The sequence below is a fragment of the Colletotrichum fructicola genome, assembly GCF_000319635.2.
Source record: "Colletotrichum fructicola Nara gc5 chromosome Unknown KSG_Nara_v1_contig08, whole genome shotgun sequence".
Lineage (NCBI taxonomy): Eukaryota > Fungi > Ascomycota > Sordariomycetes > Glomerellales > Glomerellaceae > Colletotrichum > Colletotrichum fructicola.
In genome coordinates this window covers 2,108,164-2,131,496 of record NW_027094058.1, presented here as the reverse complement: position 1 = coordinate 2,131,496, position 23,333 = coordinate 2,108,164, and the positions used below count along the sequence as shown (strand labels likewise).

The following is a 23,333-nucleotide window of genomic DNA, read 5'->3' as shown; positions in this document are numbered from 1 at the left end:
TAGTGCTAGGATGTAGGTGGTGCTGCTGCAGATATGTCGACGCGCACAATGCGGGCGCCCACGGTTGTTTGCTGCAAGTTGACGTGCTGGCTGAAGACCCTTTCCGGCTCTCTACGTGTGGTTGGCCTCAGGGGAAAAAAGACACTTGAGAAACAATCCACGTGTGAGTGGTTTTTCCTTTTGTTTGGCTGGCCGGGTGGTTCTTCGAGGGGAGGGGCCTGCCGGACTTGAAAGGGATGGAGGATGGTTGAATGGAAGATTCCCGGGCTGCAACTGCGAGCGAAACTGACCCTGGAGAGGGAGATCAAATTCCCCATGACGATCCGCTACAGTGGCATTCCAGTGGGGCCGGCCAACGAAGCCATGCGCGCGACCTCACGCTTGTGACGGGAAACGGGAGGCTTTGGAGGGGGCAGGCGGGGGTGCAATCTCCAATCGGTCGCCTGCACCGCCCTGCAATTCTCTGTCATCGGGGGACTGTGCTCGCTGCTGTCAGCCCGATGAGGCACACCGCCAACACACCAACACAGTGATCGTTTCAGTGGTCCAGAGCTCTGACCGCTGCCCAGTCCTGCCGTCCCTCCCGGGGCCTCTGCAATGCTGGCCAACTGACGACATTGGCTGCATGTCATCATGGGCACTCCTGGCTGATGAGAGGCTTCGGGGAAATGTCTTTTGATTTGACTCTTCGGATTCGACTTTGCGGGATGACACTGCCGACTAGCTGCTCCTGGTGGATTATCCAGTTGGCTTAGGGTTGCATAGTGACAACTCACGAGGATGATGCGGGAGAAGAGCGAAGCATCCGTCTCCCAAAGATTGATCGACAGGATGGAAGTCAAGAACCACCTAACGGCTCGACTCCCTCAACGGAGAGCCAGTGTCAGTTCGAGAAAAGATAAGGGGGCTCAGCAAGGCACGTGGCCCCTGACAAGTCGTACACGAAGCTTTGTCGTAGGAATCTCCCATTAATTGGTATCTAATAACTTTTATTGTTGCAACATTCCAATGCAGTGTCCCCAAACGCCCTTGTAATGCTTCTTGGATCTTTACGGGCTTCCAACAGCTTGCTCTGCCGACCCTTCGCCTTGAGGCGCCGACTCACCCGCCCCAGCACCGGCCTTGTGTCTCCTCTTGCGCTTCTTCTTCGAAGGCCCGTCTCCCTCACCTCCTTCTCCTGCTGCCGCGGACTTGATGTCGCCCTTTGGTTTTTTCTCGCCCTCCTCCTGGGCCTTCTTCGACTTTTTGACAGCCAACGGGTTGGGTCCCTTGGGTCCCCTCTTCTTGGCCTTCTTCTTCTCCGCCTTCCCATCAGCCGACGCGACATCATCTTCCTGGCCTTCGTTCTCGCTCTCGGCGTCGTTGTCTTCGTGTTCGCGCTTTCTCTTTTTCTCGGGCCTGACCAGTCCGTCGCGGAACTTGCTCCTCTCCTCTTTGGTCCTGATTTCCTGGCTCTCCGTCGCCATGGGCTCAAGGATCATGACTGAGCGCTTGATGTAGATCTGAGGGACGCCGGGAATCTCGCGGAGCATGCGGCGGACATCCGCCGACTGGCTGGCGACACAGTATCGATGCTTGTTGACGAGGTTGTCCTTGGGGTCGACGACAGCCTTAAGACACTCCATCGTACCGAGCGGTTCGGGGTAGTCTTCCGGAAGGTGGCCGCATCGTCTGCGCTCGAGGGTCTTCGCGAAATCGATAATCTTGTTCATCTCGGGCTCGCTCTTGCGAAGGTACAGCTTGCGGATCTCGCATTGCGTAATCACTGCAATGTCATTGTCAGAATAGAAAACAGAACAAGATCGTAGAGATGGTCACTCACTTGGCTTGACTTTGCCATGCAGCGTCCGTTCGAGTCCAGCGAGCAGATCGTACTTGAAGTTGTGGCAGTCGACCACCATCTCAGCGTCAACGAGACATTGGTAAGGCTCACGGAATCCCCAGGTCAGCGCATACTGGTTCATAAGCTTGCGATACTGCTTGCTACGTTTTCCGCGCATTTTGTCGTCGTTGATGCCTCGTCGTAATTGGGTAAGTTGACTGAAGACCGACCGGCGTCCTGGTTCTTTTGCCCGAGGTGCTGAAAGGAAAAAAAAAAAGTTGCGCCGGGATATGATAAGATAAGCGATAAGATAGGACCCAGCTCGAACCCAAGCATGCCCGCCGACTAAGGTTTACCCCACCGACTCCCAGCATCCGGTGTATTGCGCGCGAACCAAGCACAGCAACGGACGTCCACATCGGCAAACATCGTAGATTGGGTCTTTGGTTTTGACATGTGTGAACTTTATTCCATTTGGTGATGGTAATTATCCGATGCAACTAAACTCAGAAAGCCGAAAAACGCCGAATTTCCCCAAGAAGCCCGCTGTCATTCAACCCCCAGACAGGGCATATGCCAAATTATTGTGAATTTGCCCTTGCGAAGCATTCCCCATGCAGCTCTATTCCCAGATGCGCTCGTTTCGTAGTACCGTCCTTGCTCTCATGCTTCGTGTCTCCTGACCAGCGCGGCGACGACGCTGATGTCGTCTAGTTTGCCTATGGTTGTCAATTAGGCGCTGGGAGCACGGAACAATGCTCGGGGGTAACTCACCTCCTTCGGTTGGCAGGCCCTCCTCGATCGCGTGCTCCATGAAGGGGCTTTCGGCGAATGGGTCGGTCGCAATCTTCTTTGCAGCAGCCACCAGCTCCTCAGCAGCAAGCTTCATGCCTCCGTTCGCGCCGCCTGTGCGGTCGCCCTCCACTCTGTCCGCTCCGGCCTCTCCATTTTCCCAGCGTTGTATGCTGTTCTGAATGCTGTCGATGATCTCGTGCTCCCAGAGGTTGTCGATGACACCGTCGGACATGGCAAGAACCACGTCGCCCTCTTGGATCTCCACCACATCCATGACGGCATTCTTCTCCGGTGTATCGGGGCTGTTCGTCCCAAGTTGCCGAGGGCAATCGAACCAGTGCCACTGCTCCTTTGTCTTGTAGACAACCTTCTCATGCCGCGGCCGCAGAATCATGACTTGACAGTCACCCAGGTTGGTCACATACACCTGGGGGACTGGCTTGCTGCCATCCAGTGTCTTATAATGCAGTAGCGCCCCGCTCGCAGTTGTTGTTCCTTGCCAGTCATTCGGGTCCGATGTCGCTCTCAGCGTCTGCTCGTATGCCGTCTGGAGATATGCCACCGGGTTAGGGGTGAAAGCTCCTCCTTCGGAACCGTGATTCGCAGCATCTTGCTGTACGGCGGTTGCCCAGTAGTGAAGAATCAAGCGCGACCACAGCCTGAGCTAGGGTCAGCTGTTGTATCGGCAAAGAGGCACCATAACCTACCCTGCGTGACCCCTCGGGCGGGTCGACCAAGCGCCTACGCCATCGTTCGCACATATGAAGTTGTCGCTCGCGAAGACGGCATCGTCACCGTTTGTCTGTCCAAGAATGATCTGTCCGTCGACTCTCGCGCGCCGATCACGGCTTCGGTGGTGGGTGCTGAGGGGGTCGGAGAAGGAGCCGGACGGAGGAGACAGGAAGGGCGGCGGAAAGGGCCTCGGAGCTCTCTTCGCGAAGAGCGACACACCGGTCTCGAAGCGGAAGGGTTGCGGTGGTTGATTCTGGTGATGGGCATCGTTCGCAAGCGGCGTCGAGGTCGACAGAGGGCGGAGCGAAGTGTTAACGAGAGTCGGGTGCGGCCATGGTGCGCTTCGAGGGCTTGGAGAAGTTCGAGGCACCCTCGGCGGCCGCGCTGTGAAGGGTTTCGTCACCGACAAGGGCCCAGGTAGCCTCCTCATTCCCACTATGAGGCAGATCAGGCGCCTTTTGCGATGTTGGATCGCAACTCTCCTGGATAGTTGGGCCTGGAGCCGTTATCTTTGGCGCTGGAGAGGTGCCGCTGGGTGGTGGGCATGGCCGGGGTCGTTGCGTTGGTTGGGGGCTCTCCGAACCGGGGGTTAAATTGGGTGTACACGTGCATGCGCGTCTGGTTGGCGCATTTCAGCGATGCAACTCGAGCTCCAGCGGTCCGGGTACGTACAACTTAGCTAATGGGCAGCGATGTTTGGCCGCTCTGGCTGTACTTGGGCTTCCATCCATCCAATCAGTCGACCGAGCCTACATTTCCTAGCTACCTTAGCGACCTAACGCCGACGAGTAAAGAGCTGGCCAACAGACACCTCACAGCTCCTCCAGCGAGTCGATGGGAGCCACATCTTTTCTCCGAACAATGCCCATACTCTGGGACTTCCTTGTCTTCCAGACCGCATAATCGCAAACACGTTTCTCTCGCCAACAATATCCTCCACCGACTAACAGCGCGAAATTTTTTGTTGACGAAAAAATTCTGACTGAAAATTCTGCAACCCAGCAAGCTAGCATTGCGAATATGTGGCAACCAATGCAACCACCTGCAAAAATCGCCATCCCTTCATTAAGACCGAACATGCCGATCTGGCGATTTTTTACAATCCCTGGTTGTTCTGCTCCTCTGGACCCCATCGACATCTCGGTCTTTCCGCTCTGAAGTATTACCTCCCTGGTGTGCCTGGATCGATAAAACCTTTTGCATCTGCCAGACCTTCTCCACCGAAAACAAGCCGTCGGTTGTCATTGCTCCGTCTAAACGTAGAACTTTGGTTCAGCCAAACAAAACGTCTACCGGGCGATCGTCGGTCGAGATCGACAAAGGCTGGCCGGTTGTGGCCGCCGCCGCTTTTCTGCAGCCTCTGCGGCTGCAACATAGCTAAAATAAACACCCCGACTGCCGGCCACCGGACCTCAGCCTGCGTCACACTCTCATGTCGTTCAACCAAAACGAGCTGGAGGGCTGAGATGACCCAAGCCAGCAGCCAGCCGGCTGACCTGACCGTTGACTCCGGCCGTGTTGATCGCCAGGAGAAAGCCTGGCCACAACATGAAGCGAGAGGAACTGGATGAGGCTGACATGACATGGAAGCCCGGAACCAGACCTGGGCTCGTCAACAGGCGCCGATCTTTTTCTAACAATAAACTCTTGCAGCACAGACATCAGGGAACGCAGCGCACTCATTACCTGCTTTCCGACGAACCATGCGGCTTTGGTCTGCTTCTGATCTTCGGTCTTGTCCACTTTGCAAGCACACAATCAAGCAGCGAGGCCATTGTGACTCACGAAACCAGACAGCCAGCGCAGATGCCGCGGATCATGATGGCGGCCAGCCAATTTGAGTTGTTAGTCCTTCCATCTCGGATATTTCACGCCAGGCGTACCACCACATTGGTTCGCGCCTCCACACATGGGTTGTGAACGACTTGACGCCAGCTCAGCAGGGGTGCTCAGGACCCCGTCCACGGACATGACGTAACACGCTCGAGCGACAGGTGGCTCAGCGTCCATCGCTGGACTCGCACCTTCATCGTCTCTGCAATGACAACAAGCTCAGTTTATTGTCCCGGCATTGCTGTTGGAGGACGGAGAACGCGCGTCGAGATCGAAGTGCCACGAACCACCAGCCAGCCGTCCCTCCCGTCAGCCAGGCCATGTCTAATTGACATTCCTCGAGGCCGTCGCCAATCATTCATCCACCTTACGTCAGCGGCAGAGACCGAGTCCCGAACCTCTCTTCCATTCTTCGCGAGTGGAACGGATGCTTTAAACCCAAGGGGCGAATGACAGCGCCTTGGGGCGGACTGGCGTCGTGACGAACTCACAACAGGAGGTAATCAACTAGGTCCGCCTGAGCCGCTGTCGGGAAGCGTGGTTGGGGGCGGGAGCCATGCGCCAACAACACACAATCGCATTGTTCTTGTCACCGGATGCCCAGTTTTAACCGCGCAATTTGGCCAGAGGCTATCCGTCCTTCGGCAATAGGCAAGTCGCTGATGCAGACGAACCGGACCCTTGGAGTGGAAAGCGCCCGACAGCACCGCGACCCCGGACGTTACAACGCTCCAATCCATCCAGGTCCGGAGCGGCACAACATAATTCGAGGCTGGGGATTTCGTATCCCACTATCGCCCTGTTCGGTTTCCGACTTGATTGGAATAATCGTACTTCGGTTCGTACTGATTACGGGCCCGGCCTTCTCGGCGAGCGGATGGCGGAGAGCGGGCGGGAACCGCTTTCCTGAAGGGTCCAGAAAGACGCTGAGATATTCTGGACCTTTGCAATTTGGTCGTAATGGCCGATTGACTGCCGCCAACCAGTTTCTCACTGGAACACATGGCAATGAGAAGTCATTCATGCCTAGGATCAAGCCATGCCAACGATGCTTCTGGCTCCACGCTTCTTACTAACAACAGCGGACCCAGCCACCTCCAACGCCGCGGCAGACGTGTCGTGAAAAGTGACTGTCCCCGGCGGGACAACCCCTGCTCGTACTGCATGGGAATGGGGCCGGCCAGAGAGGGGGCAGGAGGTATTGACGCATGCAGGATACAGGCCCGTCATATGAACCCTTTAAGTCAATTTCTTTTTTTCACGTCCGCGTTTTCGGATAAGTTTGGGCTGGGGCGACGGCATCCCTGAGCTCTGGAGGCTGGCCTTTGCTGCAGCGGTGACAGACTGGCGGTGGTTCACAGTCCGAGAGCGGTGACGGCGACGGCACTGACATGAAGTTCGTCAAAAACCTCCCCCGTCTGACGTCGTTGACCTGCGGTGTGTGATGCACTGGGCAGTAAAACAACGCAGCGCTTCATTCTGAAGGGCTTGCAAGTGACGGGGAGAGAAAACCCGGCCAGGTGGGTTTCAAATCGGACACAATGCTGACGGCAGATCTCCTCAGAATGCACTGGGCTCTGCAAAAACCCGCGAGGCAGTGTTCTAACGGCGGCAGCGCTCCCTCCCAGCAAATGGAGGGCACTCTGCGGAGAAGACACAAGACGACGACCAGGGGACCGGCGCCAACGGCCCCTCCTCTTGTCTTGGGTCACCCTCTACCGCCCCAGCCCCAACATCTGAATGAGGCAGGCGAGCATTGGATGTGAGTGAACTTGCAAAGTCAGAAATCATGCCATCATGTTCACGGAGATACGTGTATACAAGGGTTTGGCAGCGACTTCGCTGTTTGGCACCAACAAAGTACGCCCATTGCGCAGTCACGGGCATGGTCTGCAATACAGCATCTTGGACTATTCGTACAGGACCGGGGTTCTCAGCACCCTGAACGGGAGGGCTGACAGATCGCCCAAGAGCCAAGTCGGCACTGAGTTTCCTTCATGGACCCAGCTTCCAATTAACAGCAACGTTGTTCACTGGGTCGCTGGGCGTTTCGAGGAGACGATGTTGAACGGGTACGTGCAGCTCTTGCATAAGGCAGAACGCATGGAATAGACGAAGTTCCGTGAGCACGACCTTCTCGTTATTGCACCGATTTAGAGCGCGTGGGGTGAGTGGCAGGGAGGAGTGTGAAGGTGAGTGAGTGCAGTTCCAAGTGAGAGGGTGTCAAGGTGTCTTGGAACGGGGAAGGGGACACAGAACTTCCATGGTCATGCACATCAAAGTACGTAGTTGAGTTGATGACCGCCGCCTGTGACCAAGCGTGCGTCGGTGATGGGATGGATGCTGGCTGCACCACATCGGACGGAACGGAGGCAAGTCAGACTTTGGGGTGGCTGCCACCGCATGTGGTTCGTCAAACAGGCGGAAAGCACTGCGACGCTGCGGCGTGTTTGATTCGTACCATCCGGCTTGTAACTTGGGGAAACGGCTTAAAGCTCCAAGGAAGACGAGAAGTAATGTATCGAAACGCGAGGTTTAGTCAACGACGCGCAAACGAAGCCGGGGCGTTCTTTAGAGTACATAGAGCCTCCCTTTGGAAGTTCGAACACACTTTTTAGTGTTTGCGTTTGTTTCCAGGTTGCATGGAAGAGCTTGTAAGACAACAGACGGGCGGCCAGAGCCCAGCTTCCATCCCTTCCCTTCCCCTTTTGACTTGGGACAATTTTATTCGAGTGTCGATTGTTCGAGTCTCCCTTCCTTGCAGTGATCACTTGCGGACTTTGCGGCTCAACCCTTCCGTCTTTTGGTTTAATGAGCCGGACGGTGAGACTGGCGGAGGCTGATATGCGACAGACATCCACCGCAAGGGATCAACGGGGGGAGGCAATACCGAGACCGAACATTGAACTAAAGGAAGGTAGGCGGAGGACGGGAATCGACAAAAGTAAACCCCGAGGCCTCCGATCGTAAATCACGGCATCCGATACGGGCAGACATCGCACACCACATGCGGAAAGGTGAGGAGGAGGCACACTTCGTCGTCACCTTTTTACTGCACAGCCACTCTGAGGGTCACTGGCCAAGTGCGGTTAATAGTAGTAGCCCGGACCCCGTTTATTGGACGAGGTCGAGCTCACTCCCCAAACACCCATGAGATGATGTTGTTGTTGTTTTTTTCTTTGCGGCGGGATGCACGGAGTTTCTGCTGGTCAATAGATATTCCTTGGCAGACCTGGGGGACGGGCTTTTTCAATTCATTGTGGAAAGCCAAAACTGAAGAGGCGCTGGCTGCGGCGCTGCGAGAATAGGAGAGGAGAGAATGTGTGACACGGGGGACCAGCATGAGTGCGGACGAAGAAAAAGAACGAAGACATAGAAGTCTGAAATGCCCATTTCTTTCTTCGACCGCCTCCCTAATCAGATTGCATCTCCCGTCCTCTTCGGTTCCCCAGCCTCTAGCCTTCCTCTGCAGAATGGCCTGGAACATAGGGCGTCAGGTGTACCTTAATCCGTCCCAAGTTCGTCCACCGGCCACGGGGTGTGGCCCAGGGGCACCCGACCCGGCTGGCACTGAGGCGTGGCAAGAGGCGCATCCATCTTTCAGACCCTTTCCAACTTCGTGCGATGAGATGCCTGTTTCTCGTAAGAAGAATACTGGGGGATGCCAAAGCTGAGAAGACGAGTCAAAGAGTTCGTCTTTGAGGTTGCAAACAGCAAACTTGGGAACCGCGAAATCGAGATACTCTAGCAGGGCCAAGCCGAGATATCTGTATCCGTCCGGCGCTTTCCCTCCGTTACGAATTACGAATTACGCCGGCATCTGCGCTGTCAGATTCTCTAGCCTGCGACTAGTACCCAAGTCTCACTCGCACGTACCCGGCGGAAACTGGAGCGACTGGGTACGGCGCGAGGACGATCCAGCCACAGCCGACACCGACCTCGCGTTTTTTTCGTCTTGTCATTCTGCAGTCCTCCGGTCGGCCTACATACCTGCTGCTCAGCTAGCGATCGCCTCATCCACCCGATCTCTTGAGTCTTGTTAAGTCGTTGGGAGGGGCGGCCAGCGTTGCGCGTCCATCCACCAGCACCCCTGTCCAACCTTTGCCTACGAGGGGCAGAAGAGGTACATTGTCCGCACAGCTCTGGAGCTCAACTGCAACTGCGGGCCAGTCCTTTCTGTGCGAGGTAGCGCCAGAGAAACAGACTCAGTTGGTCTGCGCCGTTCGTTTCTGCAAGTTGGCGCTTTTAGTATATCCGCCACATTTCATATTCACGCCGCCGCATTATTTCGCAACAACTCGCTCATCAGGGCAACTCCCTGACCCTTGAGGTAGATCTTGAGCGAGAACAGACAGGGATCCGTAGAAACAAGAGGAGTCAAGCCAAAAAAAAAAAACAAAAAAAAAAAACAGAGAGGCTGCGGCGGATTCAATGATCGGTCAGAAGGGGAGGGGGGATAAACGATTCCAGGCCGTATGTACAGCAGTCCCGCAGAGCCCGTAGACTGGCTCGTCTTGGCAGCCAAGGGCTTGGGTCCTCCCAACGCAGCGAGAACCAAAGGCGGAAAGCAAGGTGGTAGGAACCTTGACGTGCTGCATGCGCATCGTCCGGCTCATCCGTAAGGTGAACCATTGGCATCCGGCCATATCGACGCATCTCGTCGGGGCGGGCTTTTTCTGGCTCCTGCTTGTGTCCCCCTCCCCGCCTCTTTTCTCAATGGAGGATAAAATCGGCGCATAAGAGGTCTCCATCCCCTTGCAGTTGGAAAAGGTACGGTGTGAAAGGAAAGGAAAGGGCCCGGTGGTTAGCAAAGTCGGCTTATAGGGGTTGTTTGTGTCGATTCATATCCGTCAAGAGACATTGAACAGAAGGACGAGACTCGCGAGGGACACAACGCAGTCAGATAGAACACCTTACTTGGGTCGATGGACAAACACGAGAAGGTCCAAGGCAAAAGCAAATATCGATCGATAGCAAACGCGGAAAACGAGGTGGTTGAAAAGACACGTCAAAAAAGAAGTGTTGGTTTAGTGCGGCGCTTGTCGGGAAACTAGCAGCCGCCAACAGCGAGTCGGCAGAATCATCAACATCATCATCATGGCACGGCGTGTGGAAGGTGTTGAAGGCACCTACTAAGTAGCTCCGCATAACGCCATTACGTCGTCGGCTCTAGTTCCGGGGGCCGCCTTGCCATCTTTAGCCAAGGGTACCTCAGCATCCACGCCCCGGCCGGCGTCTGTGCCCCTAGTCGCATAGCAGCAACGATTGGGTCTTGGGACCACGGATAACCTGCCAGCCGCTGTCCGCAACCCGCCGCCGCACCGACGTCTTCCTTGGTGAGTACTATGCAGTAGGTACTTGTGGTGAGGTGGGTGGTGGTGTCGGTGTCGACGGGAGGTGGTGACCTAGGTCGGGTGCTGCTACTGCTGCGACCTTCCTGCCGCAGCTGGAGTCGAGCAAGGCCCGGTAACGCGAGGCAAGACGGGATGGGACTGGACTGGACTGGACTGGACTGCCCGCAAGCAAGGCCAGTCAGTCCGTCAGTCAATCAGGCACAGACAGGCAAGGAAAGAGGCAAGGAGAGGCAAGGTCTGGAAGCAAGTCACCGCAGTCAGAGGAAGGCGGTGTTTCCCATGGAAAGGTAAGGTAATTCTTGTTGCATAATACTCCGCGGTACGCCTCGTCTTTTTGACACGTCCTCACGCGGGTTTCCAGCCAGGTTCATACATCATCTTTGCTCTTCGTCTTCCTTTTTCTTTCCACTCTTCCCTTATTTTCCCTTGCCTTGCTCGTGGATCACGTCTGCTCTGCTCTCAGCTCTGCTCTCAGCTCTGCTCTGCTTTGCTCTGCTCCTGTCTCTCTGCTTTGGGGAACCCTACCTTACACCCCCCGTCGACCTACGTGCTCTTACCTCACCATTTGCACCGCCGCATCCGCTATCAGAGGTGCACTTAATTACTGACCCTACTCGATACCCCTACCGGCCACTGCCCTGCGACGACATTGAAGACGAAAGACGACGACGACGACACCCATCGACGACGTCCATGTACGAAGTCTAGGCCTAATATCTCCTCACGTTTCGCCTTTGCTCCGAAGCTGGAACAGCCTCGATTCGTTCCCACAACGTTATTAAACCCACCTTGCACACACGCGCGCCGACCCTGCCCGCCTCGCATCATACTCACTCACCACCTCTACCTTATCCCCCTCAGGTAATTACTACCCGTCTGTTCGTACCTCGACGCCGAGTCGGAACACACTGGCAGCATCGCATATCGCCCCGACCGGGTTCTGCTACGAATACGTACGACCGACGACAGTCTCCCCCCGTCGCCGCCGCATATTGGAGTCTCCATACTCATTCCTCGCCGTGCGCTCGCTCGACTCGACTCGACTCACTCACGATTGGCGTTTTTGCGTCTCGTCCAGGACCCGAGGAACAACCCAAGACAGGTTGCTGTCTCTCAGTAATTTAGTTGCATGGTTGCTGGCTTGGCGGGAGAGCGCCAGCTGCATTGCGTAGGCCACCGCAAAGATGGGCCGTAATCGAGGTTCGTGCTCCCTCATCGCATTCCCAGTTGTCCCCAAGCCGTTCCCCTTCCCTTTCCATGTCTTGCCATCGCCAGGTCTGGCTGCCGCTTGTCTCACTCGTCGCGCAACATGCGCGCCGGGCTTGTCGTAGGAGGCTGTTCCAACTTCCCGGCTGGCTCCTGGCATGCGTGCCTCGACGTGCATCCCAATCCTAATATCCCGTCCCGTCCTCTGCGCATCATTGGCATCAGCACCACAGACGCTCGCATACACACATTCACGCACGCGCTATTACCTTTTCACACACTTGCGTCCAACTAATATCAATAACACCCTGGCCCGGCCTTCTTACACCTGCCTCATTACCCTCACAAGTGTTCCTTCATCGGCAGAGCAGAGCAGAGCAGAGCAGGCAGCGTGGTTCAGCTCAGCTGGCCCTGGATCACCGTCATCCCCGTCGCAATCTGCAATCACTATCCCCATCCCACCTTATCCCTTCCCGTGCTACCCATTCATCTCCATCAGCCATCCCTACCCGTCGCTGTCACTGCCCCCCCGTCCCCCGTCACCACCATCCTTTAGCCCCCATCTTTGGTGTCTCCATTGTTGATTGCTTTGGTGGCCCTTCTCGTCCGTCCGCACTCTATTCGTACTCTCACCTCACAGCGCAGCGCCGCCGCGCCGCCCAGAGCGCACCAAGCAGCGCCCACCCCTACCCGCAGTGCGCAATCGCGCTGCAGTCGCATAGTGCCTGGCCTGCCCGCCTTACCTCGCCTGCCTTACCTAGCTACCCTAGTACGCGCTGCGTCTGCGTATGCGTCGTACTCCGTACCCCCCTTCCCGCCCATCGTCGTCCCTTCCCCTTTGCTTTGCTGCCCAGTGGGTGGCCCCTTCCCCCTCCCGCGTCGTCCACGGGCCCGGTCCACGTCCACGCTCCTGCTCCTCTCCCTCGCGAGACCCCCCTCACATCGGCACCCCGTTCGCCGGTCCTGGCCAATTACTTGGGCGTCAGGCGATAATATTACTTTTTTATCCAGCGGTGTTGCTGTTAGGAGTTCGTAGTTAGGCGCGCATTATGCTGACCAAGTCTGCTTCGGGCACAGTCCTGTCCTTCATGTCCCAATTTTCCGTTGGTGGCACACCGAGGGACGCCAGTAAGAATCAACCAACTCCAAATTCGTCGCCTCCCCACGACTCGACGCCCTTTCCTCCGTACAACAAGCACCACTCAACACCACCACAATCAAAAACAGAGCCCTTCCCCGAACCCCCCGCCAGCTTCACCAACCGTCCCGCAACACCTCCTTCGCCTTCGCGACCACCACCTGCCGGCGCGCACGAATATGCCTCGTCTCCCGCACATACAAATACTTCTGTAAACGACTCTCCCATCAACAGCCCACGAGGCCGTCAACGCAGCTCCTCCCGCCCACTTTCGATGGTAATGCCATACCAGCCGCCCCTCATGGACATCAACGAAGACACCATCCCGGAGCTGCAGCCCATCTTCACTTTCCTGAACAGCCACGCGAACAAGCTGTATCAGGAGGGCTACTTTCTGAAGTTGGACGATCAAAACACTCGTGCGTATTTTTTTTATTTTTGCTTTCATCTTTTTGGTCTTGCTCACTCACTCTCTCGCCCCTTCTCACATGAGAGTTTTGGTTTGTTTATTTTTCCCTGCATACCCTGCAGCTGTCAAAGCAAAGATTCGAGGCACATCGGACGAATTGATTTCTGACACAGATTCACAGAGGGCAAGCCCAATGCGGACCGCACCTGGACGGAGTGCTTCGCGCAGCTCGTCGGCACCGTTCTGTCGCTATGGGACGCTGCAGAGCTGGACGCCGCCGGGGAGGATGGTGAGATCCTGCCAAAATTCATCAACCTGACGGATGCGTCAATTAAGATGGTGAGTCGCCAGTGACGATTGTTGACTTTTTGGGGATCGCGCCCAGACCCTCGGGAGGGCAGTCGGGAGATGTGACGGCGGGGGACCGAGTGCTAATTTAATCTTTCCCTTGGCGAACAGATCGAATCCCTACCAACACGATCGAATGACGAACAGCCGCTGCAGAACATTCTCAGCATCTCAACTGCCGGCAGAAACCGCTATTTGCTGCACTTCAACTCCCACCACTCACTAATTCAATGGACCGCCGGAATCAGACTCGCCATTTTCGAGCACTCCACCTTGCAGGAGGCTTACACCGGCGCCCTTATTGCCGGCAAGGGGAAGTCGCTCAACAACATCAATCTCATTATGGACAGATCCAGGTTCAAGACTGAAGAGTGGGTTCGCGTGCGATTCGGTGCAGGAGTCCCCTGGAGACGCTGCTGGTGTGTCATTTCTCCACCCGACGAGAAGGAGTACCAGAAGGCACAGAAGGAGATGCGCAAGAAGTCGCCTTACGACCGTTCTACTCCGGTTCTCAAGGGAAGTATCAAGTTCTACGACACCAAGAAGGATGGTAAGAAGCAGAAGAAGGCTCGACCGATAGCGACGATTACCGATGCCTATTCATCATACGCCATCTACCCGCAGGCCAAGTCGCTGATTGACGCATCCACCCTACTCAAGATCGAGGGCAATATCACCATCCACTCCGAGCCGCCTTCCTCGACCGAGGGCTTCGTGTTTATTATGCCCGAAACCCACCCTGCAGTCAGCGGCTTCGAGATGCTGCTGCGTTTCCTCTTCCCGACCTGGGACACCTTCGCCCTCTACGGCCGCCCCGGCAGACTGGTTGCCAGTGTTCTGGACCCCAGATCACTCATGTTCGCCATGCCCAAGCACCGAAGATACGGCTATCTCGAAATTCTGGATGTTTCTGGACTGATTCTGACGGAGGGAAGCTCGTCTTGGTCTGAGCGTGAATGGAGAAAGCAACTCAAGGAGCTGACTGGTAAGCGAATGAATGCTGTGGATGAGGCTGGAGGCACCAGACAAAGGAGCGGTAGCAAGAGAAGCAGCCGCCTCAGCTTTGGCAATGGAACGTCAAGCCCTGTTCCAGCCAAACCCAGAGTTGGCTTTGCTGATGACGCCATCTCAAACCGTTCATCCCGATCCATGTCTTTGGGTGCTCCCAACCGTTCAGAGACTGCACCTGTCACCACTTCCCGCCCACCTCCTGCATTGGCTGGTCTGGGTCTGAACAAGGCGAACCACGCACGCAACTCCTCAGACCCCCATCTGCTGGGTCATGCACCCCCTCGCAACGAGGACAGAGGCTACGACAGCTCCTACAGCAATTCCTACAACAACTCACCTGCCCGTGGCCCGACCCCAGTTAAGGGTATCCTCCGCTCAGGCACCCAGAGTTCCGATGACGACACAGCTCGCAGCACCCCTGCGAGGGACTTGGAGAACAATGTCCGCTCCATGGAGTCTCCCGAGCCTGTTGCAGCTCCTCCTGCTTTCAACTACGGACCTCAGTCCAAGCCTGCAGGCAAGCCGTACCACTCACCTGATCTTCGCAGAGCTACTAGTCGCTTGTCCAACACGACCTTGTCCCAGCTGGCCAAGGCTGGAGGATTCGCTACTCCCCCTGATGATCGTTCGGAGAGTTCTTCTGAGCGCAGAAGTGGAGAGGACGCTGCAGGACCCAACCCATTGGTACAAACTCATGCCGCCAATAATGTGGGAGGATCTGCTGACAACATCTTCACTGGTGAAGCTCTAACCCACAACACTCCCCCTCCTGCGGACTCGCTGCCGCCCCCTATCCCACCCATGAACCAGAAGCGTTCTCGATCTCCCCTTGCTCAGCACTCGTTCGGCCCTCCTAGCCCTCACCCTCGCGGTCCTCTGCCCCCCAACCCTCAATCCCGTGGCGCCCCTGATGCGAGACCCCCTCCCGACATGCGTCCTCCCCAAGACATGAGAGGCCCCCAGCAAATGAGAAGTACGGAGCAGCTTCGAAGCCCCGTCGAGGGTCAGCAGTCCCCATTCCCCCCTTACGATGCGAGGCCTCCCCCTGGCCCCGGTATGAGAGGCCCTCAACAGATGAGAAGCATCGAGCAGATGAGAAGCCCAGTTGAAGGTCGACCTCAGCCAAACTTCTCTCGCCCCGAGGGAACGAGAACCCCTCCGATCGGTGGTGACGGTCGGGTTCCGACGCCTGAGATGAGGAACCGGGGCATGATGGGACCTCCCCCGCCCCAGCATCGCACCCTGCCCCCGCTCAACACGGCAAATGCATTCCAGCGAAAGCCACTTCCAGCTCGCTCAGACAGCCTGAGAAGCCCACAAGAGACCCCGGTCTCGGCGTCCAGCGGTGGCAGCTGGGGAAACAACATCATCGATCAAGCTGCCTTCTCCCAAATCCGATACAACGATAGCCCTCGCCACACCCCCGTACCCGAGCAGCAGATTCGCAGAAAGCCGACGATGCAAAGTGACAGCAGCTACTACGACGACAACGCATCCAATGTCAGCCCGGACTACGCCAGCCGCAAGTCGAGTGAAACCCAGCATTCCCAAAAGTCTTTCGAGAGACCCCGTGTTGGTGTTTTGAAGACAGTGGGCGGTGCCGATTCTGACTCTGGAAGCGAAAGGTTCAACATTCCCGAGGTCAACTTTGGCCCTACTCTCAACTACGGCGCCAACCAGCCAGCCAGAAACAAGACTCCTACCCCGATGAACCCGCAAGGAATTCCTGGACCTCAGAGACCCTTCTCACCCGCTCTGAAGTCACCTCCGCCTGAGGGCGGACACAACCGCCAGGAGTCCGAGGACACCATGAGAAAGGTCGCTTGGCAACCTGGTGCTGCTACCGTCGGAACTGGTCAGGCTGGTCAGGGCATCAGTGCCGAGCAGTTTGTCCAGCAGCGCGCTGCTCAGGCGACTACTCCCATGTACGGCCACGGCCGCACCCCGTCTGGCAATATTCTTACTATGCGATCGATGACGCCAACGCCCTCGATGACCCAGAACACTTCTGCCGAGAGATTGGCTCGCCACTCACGCAGCAGTTCCGCGGATCTTCTTCAGCGACCTGGCTCTCGTGGTGCCAACGCCGTTCTCGACATGACGAACTCTGCCGAGGGCCCCTCTCACCTCTCTGCGCGCGAGCAAGAGCACGTGGCCCGCATGACTGGATCGCCTCTTATCAGCATGGCCGGAAACAGAAACGCCAACCAGGGACAAGGAGCCGGACTGGTAGGAGCCATCCAGGCTCGTGAGCGCGAGAGAATGCAGGCGAAGCAAGGCATGAACACGCAGGCGGTGCAGCAGGCTATCAACCAGCGGCAGCAGCAGCAGGCAATGGCCTACCAGCATCAGCTCCAGAGACAACAGCAGCAACAGGTGCAACAGCAGCAGCAGCAACAGCAGGCTTATCAACAGCAGATGTACGCCCAGCAGCAGCAAATCATGTCTCCCATGTCTACTATGTCTCCCATGTCACCGCAGCAGGGCATGTACGCTCAAAGCAACATGTCTCGCGGACAGATGGGACCCCCTCGTGGACAGCCGAACGTCTACGGTGCTCCTGCTCAAAACTTTGGCTATGGACAGCAGGGTGGCTACGCACAAAGCAATGGCTTTAGTCAAGGAGCCAGCTATCCCCAGGGAGCCACCTATGCCAACCCAATGGCTATGCGCCAGGGACGCCAATCGCCTGGACCCCAGATGATGGACCCAAGATTCATGCCTCAGGGAGCCTACTCTCCCGGACCTCAGCAGGGCGGCAGACAACCCTACCAGGCACAGTACCAGGGCCAGGCTTTTTAACTGGTCTCACATATATGGAACGATGATGGAGGAGGTTAATGAAACACCCCAGTTGATACCAGGGACAAGGCACTACCACACCAGCCTTAACCACAAAAACAAAAAATGTGTATTATCATAGCGGGAGGAGAGTCCCACGGAAGGCGTTTGGGGGGAATGACAGCCACAGGCAAGTTGGCTGATGTATTGGTTTCTAGAGAGACTGGATAAGCATCTAGGTTTTTCTTTTGTCAAACGAGTAGAGTCAGAGTACAATAGCATGGCTGGCAAGTAGCATAACGATCAGTAGAGACGGCCGAAGACATATGACAAGAATGCATTGATTAACTTGATTGCCTGCCTGGTGTGTGATTGCTACTTTGATTGCTCTACCGACGGTTCTAGGGAGGTAGATATGATTCTTGCACGGACGCACTGCTGCCTTCTTCTCGGTCGATCATTTGCAGTGTTTATCCCTCGCCTAGGCAGTCGACGATGGACCGTTGTCGTTCACACGTCACGACCGAGACCAGCAGGATAGCCTCGAACCAGCTTGGACTGGTCTGCAATTATGGGACGGTCCAGCGGGGGGTATCAACCTAGGAGGTCTGCCGCCGCCAGCTTAATTAAGTTCAGGCATCGGGCAGGGAACCATGACGAGGACCCTGTTGTGTCTGTGTGCTCGTCAAGCTCTTCTGCCGAGAAGAAAGTCTAGGACCCTGGCTTCCGGTTCTCAGGGGGTTGCGAGTCGCCACTGAGTGGCTGGCAGGCATGGCTGGGCACCTCAGAGCTGGGCATCTATTGGTGCACGGTGCCTGTCTAGTCCTGCCAGCTACCTGATATACGGGGGGCTAGTGCCTTCTTCGCCTCTCTGTGGCATTCTGGTTCAGCGGAGTTTGGGTTCTGAGCAGGCTGCCTCGTGGACACTGGACGACCCGCCGAGTCTCAGACGGCTGACAGCCAGTGGCTCGTCGCACCCGCGCAAAAAGAGAGACATTTCGCTCTCGAGGCCGACCTTGAGTGCACACACGCCCACCACGCCCACGCCTTCGCGTCCAGACGCCGTCATCTGACTTGTCGTTGACCATTTCTGCCACGGTCACGTCAACCGCGAGGCAATCGCGTCGATTGATGCATCTTGTTCCCGCGTGTGCGTGTTTGGTCTGTCCCCTGCCTGATACCTGCTATCCATCATTCGAGGTCTTCTCGTGTCTTGCTGTTTGCTGGCATGACGTCCTTGCAGCAGTCTTGATTTATAAAGGACGTTGCTGGGTGACGGCGGAGACAACCCCCTCCACCACCAACCATCCACAGTATCCTGCGCAAAGTAACGTTCGCTCGTCAGCTCGCTCGCTCCATCCTTGGCCTCCAATTTCAAGAATCTCTGGCGAACGACGCAAACACGACACGGAACAATACCACGCCGATCGAGAGACAAGGCGACCGGCCACCGAGTCCGACTTCGAGTCCACGTCCTCCCACACGAAGCCTGTAGCGCCTAAGGAAAAGCCCCCGACGAAAAAGCAAACATCACTAGACCTTGTATGCGCATCTAGGGCTCTCGAAAGCATCACCACTTCTTTCCTTAGCCAACATTAATAAATGCATTATCCGCCACTCCAGTCCAGCCGCGCCTTTTCCTCGCACTGGACTTTTCCGATTAACCCTTTACGCCAGGCCGCCTGTCCCCGGTCTGCGGTCGCGACGGCAGCCTAGACGAGCCTCAGGAGCCTTTTCGTTCGCAAGCTGGTCCCAATGGAGGGTGATGGGTCGCAGCCGACCCAAGGTACGCATTCGTGAGCGTCGGCTACTTGATGCTTCCTCTTGTCTTGTGCTTGCGACCAGACGCTAACCATTTGCTTTTCCAGCTACCCAGAATGTCCTCGATCCCAGGCGCATAGGCAAGCAGAACTCGGGCTTCTCAGATGAGGACATCTCCGACATCATCTGCTTGCTCTACCCACACTCCGATTTCGCCCGCCGAGAGATCCATCGTATCGCCAGGGAACATTCGCCTCATATCATAGTGCGAGCAGAGGCAGACGCTGTGGAGCCTGACTACGAGCAGGAAGACAGGGCCGACCAGTTCCAGCTGACACCTCCGAATTCCGAATATGCCGTGATCCTGAGGTTGTCAGCTCAAACGAAGGATCCCCTCAATGGGTTTCTGTTTGGCCGCAACGTCACTCGCTGCGACATATGTTTTGCCAACGACCCGATGAAGCGCTTGAGCAATGTCCACTTTCGCATCTACGTCAACTCGTACGGAGTCGTCATGCTCGAGGACCAGTCCACGAACGGCACCTTCGTCGACGGCACCCTGCTGCGCGCCAAGTCCAAGGCTCCAAACGAGAAATGCGACACGAGGAGGGTCCTTAGTCACGGCTCCAAGGTCAAGATTCTAATGCATCATGAGGCTCACGACCTCGAGTTTTTGGTTAGGTTACCCAAGAGGCAGGGCGAATATGATCGCGCATACATCTCAAAATTGGAGGAATACTTTGACAATATGGAGCGCTTGCGTCAAAAGCAAAATGAGACCATCACCCCTGGTCCAGGCGGTCACGTCGACCTCTTCAACGCACCTAGAAGACAGCAAAATGCCGTGCCGCGGAGGATAGCGTTGCCATCCGGACCGACCCAGAGCAATACAGAGAGGTTCTCGAGGGAATGGGATGGATCCGGCAAGTACAACCGCATCAATACGATTGGTAAGGGAGCATTTGCCGTAGTATACAAGGTCACCTCCAAATTTGACGGCAACCCCTATGCTGCCAAAGAGCTCGACAAGCGTAGATTCATCAAGAACGGGGTTATGGACCAGAAGGTGGAAAATGAGATGAAAATCATGCAGAGGCTTGAACATGTAGGCTGCGCTTCCCTCCATCTTGCCCGTACCTGCAGATCACTGACCGTGAACAGCCAAACATTGTTCGATACATCGAGCACTTCGACTGGGAAAACCGTCTATTTATCATCATTATGGAGTTCGTTGGCGGCGGCGACTTGGGGAAGCTCATCAGCACCAGGGGGCCCTTACAAGAGAAATCTGTGAAGCAGATGGCATCTCAACTGCTGAGCGCTTTGGCGCACTTGCACGAGAATCACATCACCCACAGAGATGTCAAGCCCGACAACATTCTGATTCACTCACTGTCCCCATTCGATGTGAAGCTGACCGACTTTGGGCTCTCGAAAATGGTGGACAACGAGCAAACTTTTTTGCGGACCTTCTGCGGCACACTGCTCTACTGCGCACCAGAAGTATACTCGGAGTACGCTGAATACGATGATCAAGGGCGTCGGCACCCGCGCAACAGGGTCAAGCGCGCTGCTGTAGGGCAAAGATATGACCATGTCGTCGACGTCTGGTCGCTTGGTGGAGTTTTGTTCTACGCCCTCACTGGCTATCCGCCATACCCCGTTAAGAACGGTGTGAGCCACTCGGAGTTGCTTCACAACATCATGACGCAGCAACTTAACACGACGCCGCTAGTGAGGGCCAACATTTCTCAGGAGGGCATCGAGTTTCTTCGTCTGATGCTGGAGAAGCGACCGGAATGCCGTGCGACGGTCAAGGACTTGCAGTCCCATCCATGGCTGGGGGCTTTCCGAGTCAAGTCGCAGCCAAGCATCGACCAGTCATTTGATGAAATTACGGATGAGGAAGAGGAGCTCCAGATCAACGCCTCACAGCTCAGCTTGCAAGACGGACAATCCCGCACGCTGGCTGACGAGGAACCACAATTCGAGGATGTAGTCGACGACGACATTGTAGACGACTTCATAGAGGAGGATTCCGAAAAGGAGAACGGCACGTTCGGGCCTCCTGGGCAAGGAGCTCAGCCGAAATTGTTCGGGGAAGTCAATGTGTCGGCTGTTGGAAGTTCCGGGGTAATACCAGAGGACCGCCTCAACCTGGGCGAGTCGAGTATTATTAGCGGTGAAAGCCTGGAGACGGAGATTCGGGACAGCTATGACTCGGGAGACGTCTCGACCATTATCGGACAGAAGCATCCCAGTAGTGGGGCAAGACTATCCGTCTCTGCTGCCGAAGGTCAGTCCGTGGATCAACTGCAAAGCTTGGTCAGGAATGTCGCTTCGCAGAGCCTCGGTGCTACGGAGGCTGATTTCCAGATGAAATCTGCAGCAACTTCGCAGGTAAACGGCACATTCTACACCGCCAGCAAAAGGAAGCCGTCATCTGTCGACACAAGCGATGAGTTCGAACCAAGACCTCGGGAGAAGCCAGCCTTCAAACGCCTAAAGTCTGAAGGGAATCTTGATGCCCTGGTGGACCAAGAGATGGAGGAGTACAAGCTTCTTGCTTCAGTGCCACAAATCAAGAGACTCGAATCCGGGCGTCAAATCGACAAGCCTTACAACAAGATTGGCTTCTGGGGAAGCAACCTCGCCAGCTGGCATCTGAGATATCCCGAGATGACCCAGCTCCAATATGACATGTTCGACCGAGCAGCTCAATCACGGGGCGAAAAGTTCGAGCCTGGCCAGTCGCCCCTGTGGGAATTGGCTTTCAAGTACTTCCCTCCAAGCAACGGCCTGCCGGCGCTGCACGTCAACGAAGCGTCAACCATCAACGACACAAAGACAATGCTGAAGCGGGACGATAGAAAGGTTTTGGACGGAGCTGAGTGGGACATTCCTGCCACGGCACCCCCGGCGGAAGAGGATTCGCTTCCAGATACCTTGCCTCCAGAAACCCAAAACATCATCGTTCCGATACAGGAGGAGAGGACGAGGACGAAGCGAGCCGTTGCTGTTCTCGAGTCATCGCCTGGATCGGTCGTTTCTGGAATCTCTGTCCCAGTTAATGAAATCGTCATGTCTTGGGGCAGAGGACCGGAGAACATGATTATATATGATCCAAAGACGGAGATAAGAGTTCCAAAATACGCAGCCAAGATCGTCTTGTGGAAGGATGGCTTTGACCCCAACAGGTGGCGACGGGAACAGCCTTGGGACAAGAACGACACCGGGGCTGGCTATACATTTTATCTCTCGACAAAAGCCACCAACGGCGTTCTCCTCAACGGCTACGGTCTTCCGTCGCACGACTGCAAGAACCCCACCGGTGCAGCTCGCAACTGGATACCCATCTACGATGGCGACGAGATTGTTGTTTGGGGAACGCCTGCCGATACAAGTCAGACCAAAGTCACCTTCCGGTGCTTCTGGGGCGACTCGTCCCGGCCTCGCCCGGAAGACGTACCCCTCCAACGTGTTTCCTCATCGACGGCGCGCAAGCTGGACGAGGCCAGCGCCAAGGCTGAACGGCGAATCCGGACGGACGCGGAGAAGAATCGGCTTCTGAGCGAGGCGGCCGAGGAGTATGGCGAGAGACGAGCTAACATTGAGAGGGAGCGCGAGCGCAGTCGCTTCTTTGAGGAGAAGCGCCTCGAGGCTGTAAGGTACGTGGCGCTCAGGACGGCATCCAGACGCGGATCGCCGGCCAGCGCGCCCCCGACGGCCATGAGGGGGCAGACACCAGGTTTGGGAGTTCCGTCGCCACTACAGGATTCCCAGAGCCCACCCAAATAGGATGCCGGTAGGGCAAGGTCAGACGTCCGTAGTCAATCATCACGCCACCAAGGATCCAGAAAGCCTGGTCGTCGCAGGCCACCTCGTTGATCCGTAGGTTGGGGGCGCCTTTAAAGGAGCTGAATGGTCGGCGGTAGAAGTTATTTAGATGGTGTATAAGGTGCTCAAGCGTTGCGAGAAGAAAGAGAGAGCGAGAGAGAGCACGAATGCAATATCAGTACAGGGCATCATTAGAGTACATGTTTTGGAATAGCCTGCTATGGGCATTCCAGGTTAAGAGCTGGTCAGGATTGGGGAAGAGACGGGAAAAAGTCTGTTCGGGGCAGGCAAGAGTAGGATAGATGA

General features: G+C 56.1%; 5 protein-coding genes across 5 annotated transcripts; 3 read left to right on the top strand and 2 right to left on the bottom strand.

The window, feature by feature from the left end:
- Positions 1 to 1,049: 1,049 nt before the first annotated feature.
- On the bottom strand, positions 1,050 to 2,000 carry utp23 (rRNA-processing protein utp23; the record flags this gene model as incomplete). The annotated part of the gene is made up of 2 exons (XM_032036707.1): positions 1,050 to 1,765; positions 1,823 to 2,000. The coding sequence occupies 2 exons, from the start codon at positions 1,998 to 2,000 to the stop codon at positions 1,050 to 1,052; spliced, it is 894 nt and encodes a 297-aa protein (XP_031892686.1).
- A 485-nt stretch (positions 2,001 to 2,485) lies between these two features.
- CGGC5_v013669 (putative protein phosphatase 2C 80) lies at positions 2,486 to 3,779 on the bottom strand (the record flags this gene model as incomplete). The annotated part of the gene is made up of 3 exons (XM_032036695.1): positions 2,486 to 2,541; positions 2,597 to 3,276; positions 3,325 to 3,779. 3 exons carry the CDS (start codon positions 3,777 to 3,779, stop codon positions 2,486 to 2,488), a joined length of 1,191 nt encoding a protein of 396 aa, XP_031892386.1.
- A 9,402-nt stretch (positions 3,780 to 13,181) lies between these two features.
- SKG3 lies at positions 13,182 to 15,399 on the top strand (the record flags this gene model as incomplete). Its single annotated transcript, XM_066152958.1, has 4 exons — positions 13,182 to 13,299; positions 13,471 to 13,628; positions 13,749 to 15,332; positions 15,394 to 15,399. The coding sequence occupies 4 exons, from the start codon at positions 13,182 to 13,184 to the stop codon at positions 15,397 to 15,399; spliced, it is 1,866 nt and encodes a 621-aa protein (XP_066007801.1).
- A 50-nt stretch (positions 15,400 to 15,449) lies between these two features.
- Positions 15,450 to 17,450, top strand: CGGC5_v013667 (uncharacterized protein; the record flags this gene model as incomplete). Its single annotated transcript, XM_066152957.1, has 1 exon — positions 15,450 to 17,450. One exon carries the CDS (start codon positions 15,450 to 15,452, stop codon positions 17,448 to 17,450), a length of 2,001 nt encoding a protein of 666 aa, XP_066007627.1.
- A 1,734-nt stretch (positions 17,451 to 19,184) lies between these two features.
- CGGC5_v013666 (Serine/threonine-protein kinase RAD53) lies at positions 19,185 to 22,988 on the top strand (the record flags this gene model as incomplete). Its single annotated transcript, XM_032036673.1, has 3 exons — positions 19,185 to 19,215; positions 19,298 to 20,295; positions 20,352 to 22,988. 3 exons carry the CDS (start codon positions 19,185 to 19,187, stop codon positions 22,986 to 22,988), a joined length of 3,666 nt encoding a protein of 1,221 aa, XP_031892394.1.
- Positions 22,989 to 23,333: the final 345 nt, after the last annotated feature.